Source organism: Arachis ipaensis, chromosome B3 (genome assembly GCF_059453495.1).
Source record: "Arachis ipaensis isolate K30076 ecotype BB chromosome B3, ASM5945349v1, whole genome shotgun sequence".
Classification (NCBI taxonomy): Eukaryota; Viridiplantae; Streptophyta; class Magnoliopsida; order Fabales; family Fabaceae; genus Arachis; species Arachis ipaensis.
Genome location: NC_142438.1, coordinates 142,203,915 through 142,218,765, shown reverse-complemented (window position 1 = coordinate 142,218,765; position 14,851 = coordinate 142,203,915). Strand labels below are relative to the sequence as shown.

Sequence of the window (14,851 nt, the reverse complement as noted above, 5' to 3'; positions counted from 1 at the left end):
GCCACATGAATAAGTATACTCCTGTACTCGATGATTGTGAATAAAGAAGTTAATTTAAAGCATAAGCCCCTGTAGGAAACAAAATAAAAATAAAGGTGTATTCTTTTCTTTTAAAAAAGGTCAGAGAGAAATGAGAGATCAGCAGAGAAGCAAATACACGGATGATGGATGCATGTAGAAATCAAGTAAGAAAGAAAGAATACAAGACGAAAAGGAACGTTGTAGTAGAAGCAATATATAGTCGTCTATATATGCTCCAAAATAAAAAGCAACAACCCACTGATCTTTATCCTTCTCTTGAAGCAAACAATTAAGAGTATAAGATGCAAACTACTATATTGGCATTCTCTGAGACGGATGCCATGTTGATGCAGGTCTTTTTTCTTTAACAAATTATATATAGGTTGCGTCTCATATTATTAAGCTTTAACTGGATGGAGTCACGATACGTTCTGTGAAGTTCTAACATGACATACTACACTTAGCTCTTTTCTTAAACACTTCAGCTTATTAGCCCAACTATATATATTTTCTTTGACGGCAAACATCGGTAATCAATAATTAATCTATTTGAGAAACTGTTGCTTTTACGCCATAACAATATTAAGAAAAACCATGCAGCACTTGCTAGAGTAAGTAGTGAACGGCATCTTATCAAATATACGGTGTGCGGCTTTAATTAATTTGTTTAATTAAAAGAAAAGATTCGGGATTTAAAACCTACCAAACTTATAGATGATTGTAATGAGTTTTTTTCTATTGTGTAGCTTAATAAGTTTCGTATTTTTCTAGTAAGAAAATAATGATAGGATAAAGTTCAATAAAGAAATGGTGCGTGTTTTATGAGTCATCCAAGCCATAATAAATAGATGTGAAGCATATCCGTCCTTTATTTTCCCTCAAAGAAAAGAAAGAAGAAATGGAAAGGAGAAGATGCTCCACCTTTTTAGTGTTGTTATTGACACTCCAAGTGGTGAAGGCTCTGACGGAGGAGGTTCCACTAAGCACGAATTCACGGTGGATAGTAAACCAACAAGGGAAGAGGGTGAAGCTTGCGTGCGTCAATTGGGTGTCCCATCTAGAACCCGTGGTGGCGGAGGGGCTCAGCAAGAAGCCAGTGGATGTGATCTCGAAGGGTATAAAGTCCATGGGCTTCAACTGTGTGAGGCTCACTTGGCCCATTCTGTTGGTCACCAATGACTCCCTCGCTTCTCTAACCGTTAGACAATCATTTCAGAGCCTTGGCCTAACTGATTCCGTTGCTGGCATCCAAGCCAATAACCCCTCCATCATCGATCTCAATCTCATCCAAGCTTTTCAGGTCTCTAACCCATTATAATATTCCTTAATTTGTTCCCACATGATGCTTTTCTATTATTTATTTATTGCTACAAATACATGCTGACATGCGTGATGCTTATGTGATAGCGATATTGACTATAAATTAAATTTCCTTTGTGGCAAGTGGCCACTAATAAAAACATATTATATATCAACAATTATACTCCCTGCTTATATTCAACTGTGTTGTAACATAGTTTAAGAGCTTAATTAGTTGGACATCTCTCTCAACCACCTAACATATTAAATACATGATTCTTTTAGTGGCAGGCCATTTCATTTTTTTATTTCTTATCATTTAAATTTAAATATTACGTGTGTTTCTTAAGATGGTTTTTCGCCTATTTTTGACTTACACTTAATTTTTTTAATGAAGTGTAGAAGTTTGTTAGTATCAAAATCAAAACATAGTGTGTCATTTATGTGTAACTCAAATTATTGAAATTGAATAGATGCATTTAGTGTTTTGAAAGAATAACAATGTATTGCAAATCAGGCAGTGGTGAAAAGTCTCGGGGACAACGATGTGATGGTGATCTTGGACAACCACATAACCGAACCAGGTTGGTGCTGCAATAACAACGATGGCAATGGCTTCTTCGGCGATAAATATTTCAACCCAGACCTCTGGATCCAAGGCCTCACCAAGATGGCCACTATTTTCAACGGAGTCACCAACGTTGTAGGCATGAGCTTAAGAAACGAGCTTCGTGGCCCTAGACAGAATGTCAACGATTGGTACAAGTATGATATCTCTAAATAACTCTCTCTTAGGGTTTTGAGATTTGGAATTTACGTTATTGTCCTTGCGTTGTTTATGAACATGAAGGTATATGGTGAAAGGAGCGGAAGCGGTTCATGCAGCGAACCCAAATGTGATTGTAATCTTGTCTGGCTTAAGTTTTGACAAGGACTTATCGTTCGTTAGGAATAGAGCAGTGCAAGTGTCTTTTAAGGGGAAACTAGTTTTTGAGGCGCACTGGTATGCCTTCACGGATGGTCAAGCTTGGGTTCAAGGGAACCCCAACCAAGTGTGTGGACAAGTGTCCGCAAACGTCATCACCAATTCTGCTTTCTTGCTGGACCAAGGATGGCCCTTGTTTTTCAGCGAGTTTGGGTTGGACATGAGAGGTACCAATCTTAATGATAATAGGTACATCACCTGCTTCATGGCTCTTGCGGCTGACCTGGACTTCGATTGGGCCTATTGGACTCTTGTTGGCAGTTATTATTTTAGACAAGGCGTTGCTGGAATGGAAGAGTTTTATGGGCTTCTTACTTGGGACTGGGCCAATGTTAGAAATACTACGTTCTTGCAAAGGATCTCTTCCCTACAACTTCCCTTCCGAGGTAAGCAAAAGCCCACTGATTTGGCCCATTGAAGTGTGTTTAGGTGTTTAATTTACGTCTTGTTTTTTATGTAGGACCAGGCATAACACAAGGTAATCCATACAAAGTGATTTACCATCCTTTGACGGGGCTTTGTGTGACAAGGAAGTCAATACAAGACCCATTGAGGTTGGGCCCTTGTTCTAACTCTGATGGTTGGAAGTATACGCCTCAAAAGATACTAAACGTAATGGGAACTTACTATTGCTTACAAGCGGATCAAGAAGGAAATCCTGCAAAACTTAGCATAATTTGCTCTGCTTCTAACTCTAAATGGGAAATGATCTCAGACTCAAAGTTGCACCTCTCCTCTAACCTCACCGATGGTTCTAAGGTTTGTTTGGATATAGATTCCAACAATAATATTGTGACCAATGCTTGCAAATGCTTGAGCACAGATCATACTTGTGACCCTGGAAGCCAATGGTTCAAACTTGTTGACACTGGAAGCTCAGCAACCTCATCCATGTTGGATTTACCATATGCTTTATGGGATTCATTATTCGAGTTAACAAATCTGCTTTCAAAGGCATATTTGTAAATTTATTTGACAATTTGTACTCAAGTGTATTGGCATTAATTATGTAGAGTCTTGCTTAGCAAATGATAAATGTACGATAAAAGCATTGAGCGCAAGGGTGTTAATTGGAAGTTGGAACATGATTATCTTTACATCATCTAAATTAGTATACGTTAATATTGCCACATTTATCTTTATCACAACTAGCACTCAACATAATCGTAGAGTAGCTGCAACAAATGTAAACTAATCATTACTGAAGTGTTGAAAGTTAAATGGTCTGATTCCTTCATATCATAAAAAGTTGTGTGAATTTTATACCTTTCTTATATATCTTAACTTGTAAACATATGATTCCTTCAGTACTAGTAACTTTTGCAAGGTGTGAATCCAAAAGTTTGATCGAAGAATATATAGAGCACTTAGTTACTAGATTACTAATGAAGAACATTTAGCAAAACTTTAAGTTACTCATAAAGTACAACGATACAAATTAAAAAGCTTACACCACTCGTGTGATAATCCATTAATCTTACAAGTGTTTAGCAGAACATACCAACTACAAGAAAGCCATAAAATAAAGGTGATCGATACTGGCGAGCCTTTATCTGAAATCTCAGATTCTCCATGGTTACTTTATAGAGGAGTTAAACCCGAGAACAAGCAAGGTAGAAATTTAATAAACTTGGAATGAATGAATAATTATATATAAGGCTTAAGAGGTAGCTAGCTACCATTGCTCCTAACTAGTATCTGTTAAATTCCACTGTGCCTTTTGCTGCAGCAGCATTACTTGATTCTTGTTGAAGATGGCAATGGTGCCCAGGAAGTTGCAATCCCACTTTTTTTCAGCATCAGATGACAGTACAATGACCAAACAAATTCGTGCCACTCATGCTCCTGTTGATGATGAACGCATTGATGTTAGGCCTCTTCTTAATGTGGTTCAACACATTTTCAACTCTGCTGCTTCTATCATCCCTGGCATTGTTCAGGTATATCTTATTTAAATAGTTTCCGTTATAGAAAACTACCTTCGATTCTTTTAAGATTATCTTATTTTAACAAAGACACTTTTCTAATATAATATATGAATATCTTTTGATGCATCTTATTAAAGTATAGTTATTAAATATTTGACTTGTGCTGAAACTTCACACAGGGAAAGCCAGCGAAATTGGATGGCTTAATGGATAGCTTCCAACAATCTGAGTTAACTGACATGCTAGATATCACCTCCCACACAATTAACAAAGTTTCATGCGAGGTTTTGTTTTTATTTTTTTATTTTTGAAAAATTAATTGTTTCATATATGATTATATATACACTCTATTCTCTTAATGCCTTCATGGTTGTGTCAGATATCTTGCAAGTGTTTGAGTGGTGGAGATGCACATGCCACAACCATGGGGATACTAAGCATGCTGTCAAGGTATTCATGGGAGGCCAAGGTGGTGATAGCATTGGCGGCATTCGCGACCAACTTTGGCAAGTTCTGGCTTCTGGCTCAGGTTCATGCCACCAACCCTCTTGCCAGGTCTGTTGCAATGTTGAAACACATCCATGAAACGCTGGAACAAGTGAATGAATTGGGACCCAAGTTTGAAGCAATCAGCCACCTTCTCAAGGCCATGTTGGATGTAACCAACTACATTATGCAGTTCCATGACCTTCCCTCTCAGTACATTGACCCTGAAGCACCAGAGACGCTAGCTGCCTCCAATCTTATTCCAAGTGCTGTCTATTGGACCATTCGGAGTATCATCGCCTGCGCAACACAGATTCTAGGCATCATTGGCCTCGGTCAAGGGTATTAATCAATATAAAATATCCTAGCAGCTCATGATTTTTGAGATCAAATGCAAATTCTGAATTAAACTTGTCTGTTTTTGTCTTAGATTCATGTCATCAACAATAGAGACTTGGGAACTTTCCAGTTTGGCTCATAAGCTCAGTAACATAAACAGCCACCTTCTTAAGCAACTTGACCTCTGTCGTCAACATTTAGGTATGCCAGTCTTATTTGCTTATTCACAACAATGATACATACGTTGAAGAAACGCTTGAAATATCATGTTATGATGCAGATGATAACAAACAACGAGAAGCATTTGAAACACTTCAGATCCTTTTTCAGACATCCCACCCTGACAACATGAAGATTCTCAAAGCCTTGATTTACAACAAGGATGATATGTTGCCATTGTTTGATGGCTCTACCAAACAACGGGTTAACCCTGATATTTAACTTATGATCATGTTTGCCCATTAGTTCTTACACCATTAGATGTAGTAATACCATCATCCAATGCTTCATCTTCAGGTTAGCATTGAGGTGCTGCGGAAGAAAATTGTGTTACTCTACATAACAGACCTCCATCATATTTCTGATCAAGAAATCATGATCTTTGAACAAATGTATCAAGAATCACGCCAGGAATCGAGCAGGTTTGAGAGCCAATACGAATTAGTTTGGATCCCAATTGTGGATAAGGGAACCCCATGGACAGAAGAGAAACAAAACAAGTTTGTGAAGCTGCAATCTATGATGACTTGGTACTCACTCTACGACCCTTCCATGTTGGAGCCAGCAACCATCAGGTACATAAAAGAGGTGTGGCTTTTCAATAATGTCAAGCCAATAATTGTAGTTCTGGATCAGCAAGGAAAGGTTGTTAACCTGAATGCAATACACATGATGTGGATTTGGGGAAGCTTGGCTTATCCTTTCTCCAGTTCAAGGGAGGAAGCATTGTGGAAGCAAGAATCATGGCGGCTTGAACTGTTGGCAGATACAATACATCCATCTCTCTATGATTGGGTATAGTATAGTCCTCCCATTCTTTCTTTAGATAATTTCATAATGCACTTCCATATATGATTTTTAAACTCCTTCCAGATAGCACAAGGCACATACATATGCTTGTACGGAGGGGACGACATAGAGTGGATTCGGAAGTTCACAAGGAAGGCACGATCACTGGCAGAAACTCTCAAGTTACCACTGGAGATGATCTATGTAGGGAGAAGCAACCCAGGAGAAAAGGTTCGAAAAATCAACACGGTCATCGAAGAAGAAAAGTTAAGCAACACACTCCCTGACCCTGGGCTCACCCTTATATGGTTCTTCTGGGTTAGGCTGGAGAGCATGTGGCACTCAAAACTGCAGCAGGAAAAAAAAGTGGAAAATGATGAGATAATGCAGGAGATAATGAGGATTCTAGGCTTTGACAGCAGTGAGCAAGGGTGGGTTGTGATGAGCAGAGGCACAGAGAATATGATGGCAAAGGGAAAGGGAGACACATTCCTGAATTGCCTCAATGACTATGATCAATGGAAGGACAAGGCAGAGGACAAGGGGGTTTTGCCTGCAATGGATGATTATATTCAAGGATTACAAACCCCACATCATTGTAATCGCTTGATACTGCCGGGAACCAATGGCAGAATCCCAGATAAGGTGGTTTGTGTCGAATGCGGCCGTCCCATGGAAAAGTTCTACATGTATCGCTGCTGCACAGACTGAAATATCAAATCAACTTCATATTTCATATGTATGCTTACGCCATTTGAACCCCCTTTTTCTTGTTAATTTAGACCCAAACACCATACAAAATAAAAGTCTACTCTCCAAACAAAAAGTGAGTCAGTAATATCTTTCAATTTAGACTCCAAGATGTACTTCCATTTAGTCCTACTGTTTTGTAAAGTTTAACCTCCAAACACTGATCAATCTATGGTTGTTTATACTTGATTCCATCTGCATTTATGACTCCATTTTTTTGGGGGGTTTTACAAGACAATAGATTGTGGAAGAGAGTTTTATTTTTACTTTTACATTAAAGAACAATGTGCTAAGTTCTAACAAGTAATTAAGAATGGTAAAATAAGATTAACAAGGCAAATAAATGGTCATTGTGGAGTAGATTTAGTGGCAGTGGTAACAGAGTTCCATATCTGTGCAAGAGGGGCAATGACACGAGACATGATAGCACCCATTCCTCTAAGTGTGGCAGCAGAGGCAATCCCAATTGCAACAGTCTCAACATAACAAGGCTTTGAATCAAGTTTCGTGTCAAGAACAGCTAGTCTGCCATTAGCTGCATCCATCTTCCTTGAAGAATCAACCAACAGCTTGTCCTTTTTCCCTCCCTCTGCCGGACGATATCACTCCGGATCCTCTATCCATCCCTTGGGATTCATAATGTGATATCAGCTCCTTTGGCGACCGAATCTTCCTTTTCTGGTTTGGTTTCGATGAGGGTGATGCATTTGGAATTGGTGGCTTCTCCATTTCTAAGAGCTCTTCCCAGTTAAGTCACCAGAACCTGCGGATCCAGTGTCATGAAATCATCAGAGAGATGTCATTTTTGCTACAAATACTAACGGGCAATACTAGGTGACCATAAAAATTTTATTTTTTGCCATCAATTAGCCAATACTAACTTATACTCATATTTATATGTATTTATAAAAAATATATAATTTATATTTATGCTTATTAAAATTTACATAAATAAAATAATATAATTTACACTCATATTTTTTAAAATTTACATAGGTAAATGATAATTTGATATTTATGATAATTAAATAATGACTAAAATTATTAGTACGATCTCTCACCTTTAAATATTTTGTTTCATATTTTTTTAAATCTTATTTATAAAATAAATAATATATTTTCTCTTTCATAAATTTTTTTTTTAATCAAAGATAGGAGATTCGAACCCGTAACTTCTTAATTGAGTACGGAGAGACTATGCCATTTGAGCTATTACTCATTGGCTCTTTCATAATTTTTTTTATCTCAACTATAAAATAAATGATGAATAAAATTTAAAATTTAAAGTATCCAATCCCAAATTTTCATACTTTGATTGTACTAATAGACAGGTAGCATAATGTAGCTCAAAAAAGATTAAAGCACGCTGTTTAAAACTAGTTAATTAAGAAATTTGATATATGCTTCAGAAACAAGAACATCTCCAACTTCAATATAAAAAAGGATTTTCACGAGAAGAAGCAACCAAACAAAAGAAAAGTAAAAATACGAAGAAGTGAATGTGTGTAAACAACACGACCGCGAAAGAAACTACGATAGTAAGGATTCGTAGTAAAGATTGATATAAGCTTTCGTTGACACGTTGATACGAAAAGTAACCTAGGATAAGATGGAAGATCAAAGAAAGGGACTCCTCTACCTCAATTTGATTTCCTGATACAACAGTTAAGGGAATCACTCTACCTCACATGTTCACACCTAAGTTTCTCAAAGAAATTTAAAAAAAAAATTCATTCATCAAATTAAAAAAAAAAAGTGGCTACCAAGTTTTAGAAGGTTTTTATACCTCTTAAATTTAAAACACCTAACTCATAAGTTCACTAGAATAAAAAAAAAAGGGTCAAATCATAACTAGGCCTAAAATAAATAAATAACAAAAATAAAATAAATATAAAATAAATTCTAAGAAAGTGATGTCTCTTTTAATTCATCTTGACTAATGAGAGTCTTTAATGCATCTTGTAAAATAGTGAGACGTTTGACTTTTGATAATTGTTAATCATTGTCTTGCCCAATTCTTGATGCATCTCCTAAACACATGATTTAACCATGTTTGCAAAACCTTCTTTTATTCTTTTAGTTGTTGCTCTTGTAATTGGACCAATTGGCATATGACAATTCTTAATTTGTCCCACATGGCTCGTATCATTCCCTCTCTCCTGAAAAAGATTCGTCCTCGAATCTGCATCACAATCAAAAGGAGATAGGTCAGAGACATTAAAAGTAGCTGATACATTATAATCACGCAGAAGGTCAATCTTGTAAGCATTGTTATTGATCCTTTCGAGCACTTGAAATGGACCATCACTCCTAGGGTCTAACTTGGATTTTCTTTGAGTAGGAAACCTCTCCTTTCTCAAATGAACACATACCCAGTCACCAAGTTCAAAGACAAGTTGTCTTCGACCTTTATTCACCCGTTGAACTGTCAACTTATTTTTCTTTTCAAGCGATTCACGTGCTTTCAAGTGCATTGCTTTAACCTTTTCAGCTTTACCTTCTGCATCCGAACTAACAATATCACTCAAAGAAAAAGGTAATAAGTCCAAAACAGTTAAAGGATTAAAACCATACACAAGTTCAAAAGGAGAAAAATCAGTAGAAGAATGAATGGTTCTATTATAAGCAAACTCAATAAAAGGTAAACAATCTTCCCAAGTTTTCAAATTCTTATCAACAACAGCACGTAATAAGGTCCTTAATGTTCTATTTACTACTTCAGTTTGACCATCAGTTTGAGGATGACAAGTAGTAGAGTATAATAATTTTGTGCGTAACTTACCCCATAAAACTTTCCAAAAATGACTCAAAAATTTTACGTCACGATCAGAAATAATAGTTTGGGGAACACCATGCAAACGCACAACCTCTCTAAAGAACAGATCAACAATATTTGTTGCATCATCAGTTTTATGGCATGCAATAAAATGAGTCATTTTACTAAATCTATCTACCACAACAAAAATACTATCTCGACCTTTTTTTGTTCGAGGCAAACCAAGAACAAAATCCATAGAAATATCAACCCATGGATGCATAGGAACAGGTAAAGGGGCATACAAACCATGTGGTAAAGATTTAGATTTAGCCTGTTTACATGCAATACACTTAGCACAAAATTTTTCAACATCTCTACGCATGCGTGGCCAGTAAAAATGTTCAGATAACACATCCAATGTCTTATGCACACCAAAATGACCCATCAAACCCACATTATGTGATTCAAGAACAAGTAAGTCCCTCATAGAACAAGCAGGCATACAAATTCTATTACCATGAAATAGAAAACATTCATGTCTATAAAATTTGTTAAATGCACTATGTTAACAAGAGGCATAAATAGCAAAAAAGTCAGAATCAGTTGCATACAACTCCTTTAAAAACTCAAATCCTAACAACTTAGAAGTAAGTGTAGTAATCAAAGTATACCTTCGAGATAAAGTGTCAGCAATGACATTATCTTTACCTTGTTTAAAGGCAATCACATATGAAAATGTTTCAATAAATTCCACCCATTTAGCATGCCTTTTAGCAAACTTACCTTGTCCTTTTAAGTGCTTCAAAGATTCATGATCCGTGTGAATCAGAAACTCCTTAGGTAAGAGGTAATGTTGCCAAACCTCCAAAACCCGAACCAAAGCATATAATTCTGTCATATGTTGAATATTTACGCTGAGCTAAATTCAACTTTTCACTGAAGAAGACAATGGCTTGTTTTTCCTGCATCAAAACAGCACCTACCATAAGTGTACTAGCCACATTAGTCTAACTCTCGCCATCAATAGTTGGACTACACACTTTTTCACCCACCAAGCATCTAGTGTGAAAAAAATTTTGGTGTTGCTCTAGGCTATCTTCTTTCACCTGCAAATTTAAAGCACGTCTAACAACAAGAGATTTACCATGGACTGCATACTCAACATCACCATCAAAACAATCCTCCAAAGATGACATACTATTATGATCAAAATTATCATCATGATCAGAATCAGACACAATATCATCTTCTTTAATAACCATCAATCTCCTGTTTGGGCAATCACTAGCATAATGCCCCATACCATGACACTTGAAGCATTTAATATCTCGATGTCTAAAAGTAGCAGAAGAAGAGTTAGAATTACCTTTCTTCTTTGTAGCATCAAACAATGCATTGGGTTCAACACCCTTAGTCTTTGTTGTGTCAACACTACGAGACTCCCACTTTGAATTAGTATGAGATAATCCTCTTGGTGCTCTTCTTTGTTGTTGCCTCTCCACCTTCATTGCCATGCTGACCAAATCCTCCATCTCCACTAATGATGCAACTCCATCATATCAGCAATTGCTCTATTCAAACCACCGACAAATCGTGCCATAAGTAACCTCAGTGTCCTCTTTTATGTTGGCAGTAATCATAAGCATCTCCATTTCCTTATGGTAGTCTTCAACGGACTTGGAGCCTTAAGTCAGTCGATGTAACTTCTGATGCACTTTCCTGTAGTAGTACGAAGGCACAAATTGTTTCTTCATGAGGCGCTTCATAAGATCCCAAGACTTTATAGGGTGATCATCATTCCGCAGTCTTGTCTTCACTAGTTCATCCCACCAAAGTAAGGCATAGTCAGAGAATGCAATTGCTGCCAAACAAACCTTCTTTGCCTCAAAGTAATTATGACAAGCAAAAATTCTTTCCACCTTACGTTCCCACTCCAAATAAGCTTCAGGATTATTTCTCCCTTTGAATGGTGGTATTTGCATCTTGATGGCGCTGATATTGCTATCTTGACTTTTCTTTCGAGGTGTTATAACCCCATCAGAGTCATCATCAGAAGGTACATGATTCTGACGCCGATTCCAGAAAGGTCCTTGTTTAGTATTCTTGGATAGTGTCTGTGTCACCTCTTACCTCCATGCTTCCAATTCATTCAAGCGATTAATTAAGTGTTGAATGGCCCTCTGCATCAACTCCATGTCAACTAAAGTATCTTCGGAACGAACTGTCATAACAGTGAACCTGTAACAAAAATGTTATAAAAGGACCTAACAATCACTCGCTCACGTATTTCACTCAAAGATGGACACTCATGTTTATTCTTAAAATTGGCTTTTACCCTCTATTGAACTGACCACTCTTGTCTTTTACCACTCTTGAATCTCTTTGACTATTACACTTTAGAAATCAAATAAAAATAAAAGATAGAGAAAATCCGACGCAACGATAAGAGGAAAAGATGGAAAGAATAAGAAAAAAAAAAAAAGGAACAAAGACACAAAAGACAAAAAGATAAGAATAATAAAAAAAATAAAAATAATAAAAATAAGAATAATAATAATAACGTATGTAATGATTTTTTTTTGAGATTGTTGCTTTGTTTTTTTTATATAAGAACACAATGCTTTTTTTTGTGTTTTTTTTTTTTACTTTGCTGAAGTACTACGGTGTAAATTTTAAAGTACGTATTTTTTTTTTGGTACTCAAGATGTGTTGGCAAAAGAAAAATTTACTAATAATAAGAAGAAACTTTAAAGTGCGTACTCTTTTTTTTTTTTGTTACTAATAATGAGAAGAAAGATAATAAACTAATAAGAAAGGAAGGACGAAAAGAATAATGATGAACACAAAAGTAGCAAGGACAGGAAATAATCTTAGGAAAAAGGAATTAAAAAGCCAATCAACAAGAAAAGAATAAGACGTAAGGATAAACTGACTATGCGTGGCTGGAAATTTTTTTTTTAATTTATTTAGAACACAAGAAGGGTAGACGTAGACTAATGAAAATTAATCTAATACCTGAAATCTGATATCAAATGATACAGAAAGTAACCCAGAATAAGATGAAAGATCAAAGAAAGGGACTCCTCTACCTCAATTTGATTTCCTGATGCAACAACTAAGGAAATCACTCTACCTCACCTGTTTACACCCAAGTTTCTTAAAGAAACTCAAAAAAAAATTCATTCATCAAATTAAGAAAAAAAAAGTGGCTACAAGGTTTTAGAGGGTTTTTATACCTCTTAAATTTAAAACTCCTAACTCATAAGTTCACTAGAATAAAAAAAAATGGGTCAAATCATAACTGGGCCTAAAACAAACAAACAACAAAAATAAAATAAACATAAAATAAATTCTAAGAAAGTGATGTCTCTTTTAATTCATCTTGACTAATGAGAGTTTTCAATGCGTCTTATAAAATAGTGAGACGTTTGATTTTTGATAATTATTAATCATTGTCTTATCTAATTCTTGATGCATTTCCTGAACGCATAATTTAGCCATGTTTACAAAATCTTCTTTTATTTTCTTAGTTGTTACTCTTGTAATTGGACCAATTGACATATGACAGTTCTCAGTTTGTCCCACAGAACTCGTATCACACGTCCTTATGCAAAAGCAATTTAGGCGAAGAACATAACGCCTTTCAAAAGCGACAACAACAAATAATGCTGAATTTGGAGCGCCTTCTGATTCGCATGCCATAAACCTTGCTTTGCCTTACCTGCTCCTCTGTGGGCTTAGGCCCTTCTTCTAATTGGGCCTAACACACTACAAACCAAACCTATCCAATACCACTGCTCTTAGGGAAAACAATAAAGAGAAAAACCAACAAAAAGAATACAATTAGCATTTATAATATTTTATATTTGGCTAAAAAATAGACAAGTATAGAGAATTAATTTCTAAGTAGCTAATATTATCCATTTTTATTTATAAAATTATTGTTTTAACCTTCAATTTTTAGATAATTTATGATATTTAAAGTTATATTTTAGAATTTAGACTTACTAAATAAATATAGACTTATATTTTTTTCCTAACTTAGTTATTATCTCTCCAATATTTGTATGACAAGCTGATGAAATTACGTGGGGTTTAGAAAAAGATATTTTTTTTTCGAATCGATTCTGCCAATAATTACATGTATGTTTGATTTAGCATTCAAAAGCTTGATGGCACGTTTAAAAATTTTGAACATTGGATCAAACTTGTTGGATGATTTAGAAAATAGGAATGGTGAGGAATTGTTTTTTTTTTATGTAACTAGTATATTTTTCAACTAATTAACTATAATTGACTATACTCCAAATTAATTCTCTAGTAGAATTCTTTTTTAATATGATTTTTATCCTCAAATATACGTGTATTTGAAGTAATATTTTCTAGTTTTTGCTTTTAATTTTTATCGTTGAGAATTGACTGTAAAATTTATTCTCTCACCTATCCTGGTGGATATTAGTGGCTTAGAGAAGGAGGTTGAATATAGACCTCTTTTAACTTTACTTGAGTAATCTTAGAATAGGATGAAACTTTTGGATTCTGTTGAGTTACCTCAAGTAAAAAATAGGAGATACTTTTATTTTATCACTTATCGAAGGAGGAGCCAAAACAGAAGTGAGTGTAATGCATATAACTGTGACGTCAAACTGGATAGAATAAGTAGGAGATTATTTTGTTTTGTCTCCTAACATGAGAAAACAGAAACAGAGAAGAAAAAGAGAAGTGACACAGCCATATATCCTGGTTCGGCTACTCAGTGCGATGTAGTTTACATCCAGTATCCATCACAACAAATAATGGAGTTTCACTATCTTTGAACAAGATTACATTCACCAATTTTTTTAAGATTCTATCCAATCCTATTTGGGACAAACCCAGCTTTTATTCAAGGCAGATTTGACTAAGAACTCACCCTAACTTTCAACTGCAAAGTACTCACCCAACTTGCAAAAAAATTCTCTTAAGATCATGACAACAAAACAGAAATACATACAAAAGGTTTCTGAAATAAACATTAGCTTTTCTCCAAATCTAACTCTTTCTGTCTTTTTCACTCAATGATTTTTTCTTACATTCCTCACTACTGTAATGCCTTTTGCCATTGAAAAAAGAAAGATTAAATTGAGAAAACAGAATATTCAATAAAAACAATGAAGGAGAAGAATGGTAATAGCACTGTAAGATATGGAAATCCAAACATTGTGCTCTCATTCCTTACCTCAATCCTTGGTCGTTCACCCATTTAATAGAGGAGCGAAGCTTACAAAACTTGAAACT

The 14,851-nt window shown here is 35.5% G+C and overlaps 2 protein-coding genes, 1 non-coding gene and 1 pseudogene across 3 annotated transcripts; 2 read left to right on the top strand and 2 right to left on the bottom strand.

Annotated features, from left to right (window-relative positions):
- The first annotated feature begins 758 nt into the window (after positions 1-758).
- LOC107631704 (glycosyl hydrolase 5 family protein) lies at positions 759-3,413 on the top strand. The gene is made up of 4 exons (XM_016335230.3): positions 759-1,321; positions 1,838-2,085; positions 2,171-2,691; positions 2,766-3,413. Exons 1-4 carry the CDS (start codon positions 920-922, stop codon positions 3,269-3,271), a joined length of 1,677 nt encoding a protein of 558 aa, XP_016190716.1. The 5' UTR covers positions 759-919; the 3' UTR covers positions 3,272-3,413.
- A 572-nt stretch (positions 3,414-3,985) lies between these two features.
- Positions 3,986-7,008, top strand: LOC107631702 (protein SIEVE ELEMENT OCCLUSION B-like). The gene is made up of 7 exons (XM_016335228.3): positions 3,986-4,245; positions 4,413-4,517; positions 4,613-5,061; positions 5,150-5,259; positions 5,339-5,481; positions 5,575-6,072; positions 6,151-7,008. Exons 1-7 carry the CDS (start codon positions 4,060-4,062, stop codon positions 6,775-6,777), a joined length of 2,118 nt encoding a protein of 705 aa, XP_016190714.1. The 5' UTR covers positions 3,986-4,059; the 3' UTR covers positions 6,778-7,008.
- A 155-nt stretch (positions 7,009-7,163) lies between these two features.
- LOC110270433 (uncharacterized) lies at positions 7,164-7,558 on the bottom strand (annotated as a pseudogene).
- Positions 7,559-8,129: 571 nt separating this feature from the next.
- Positions 8,130-8,281, bottom strand: LOC148572652 (small nucleolar RNA snoR137). Its single transcript, XR_015908967.1, has one exon. It is a non-coding gene; the product is annotated as a small nucleolar RNA snoR137 (small nucleolar RNA).
- Positions 8,282-14,851: the final 6,570 nt, after the last annotated feature.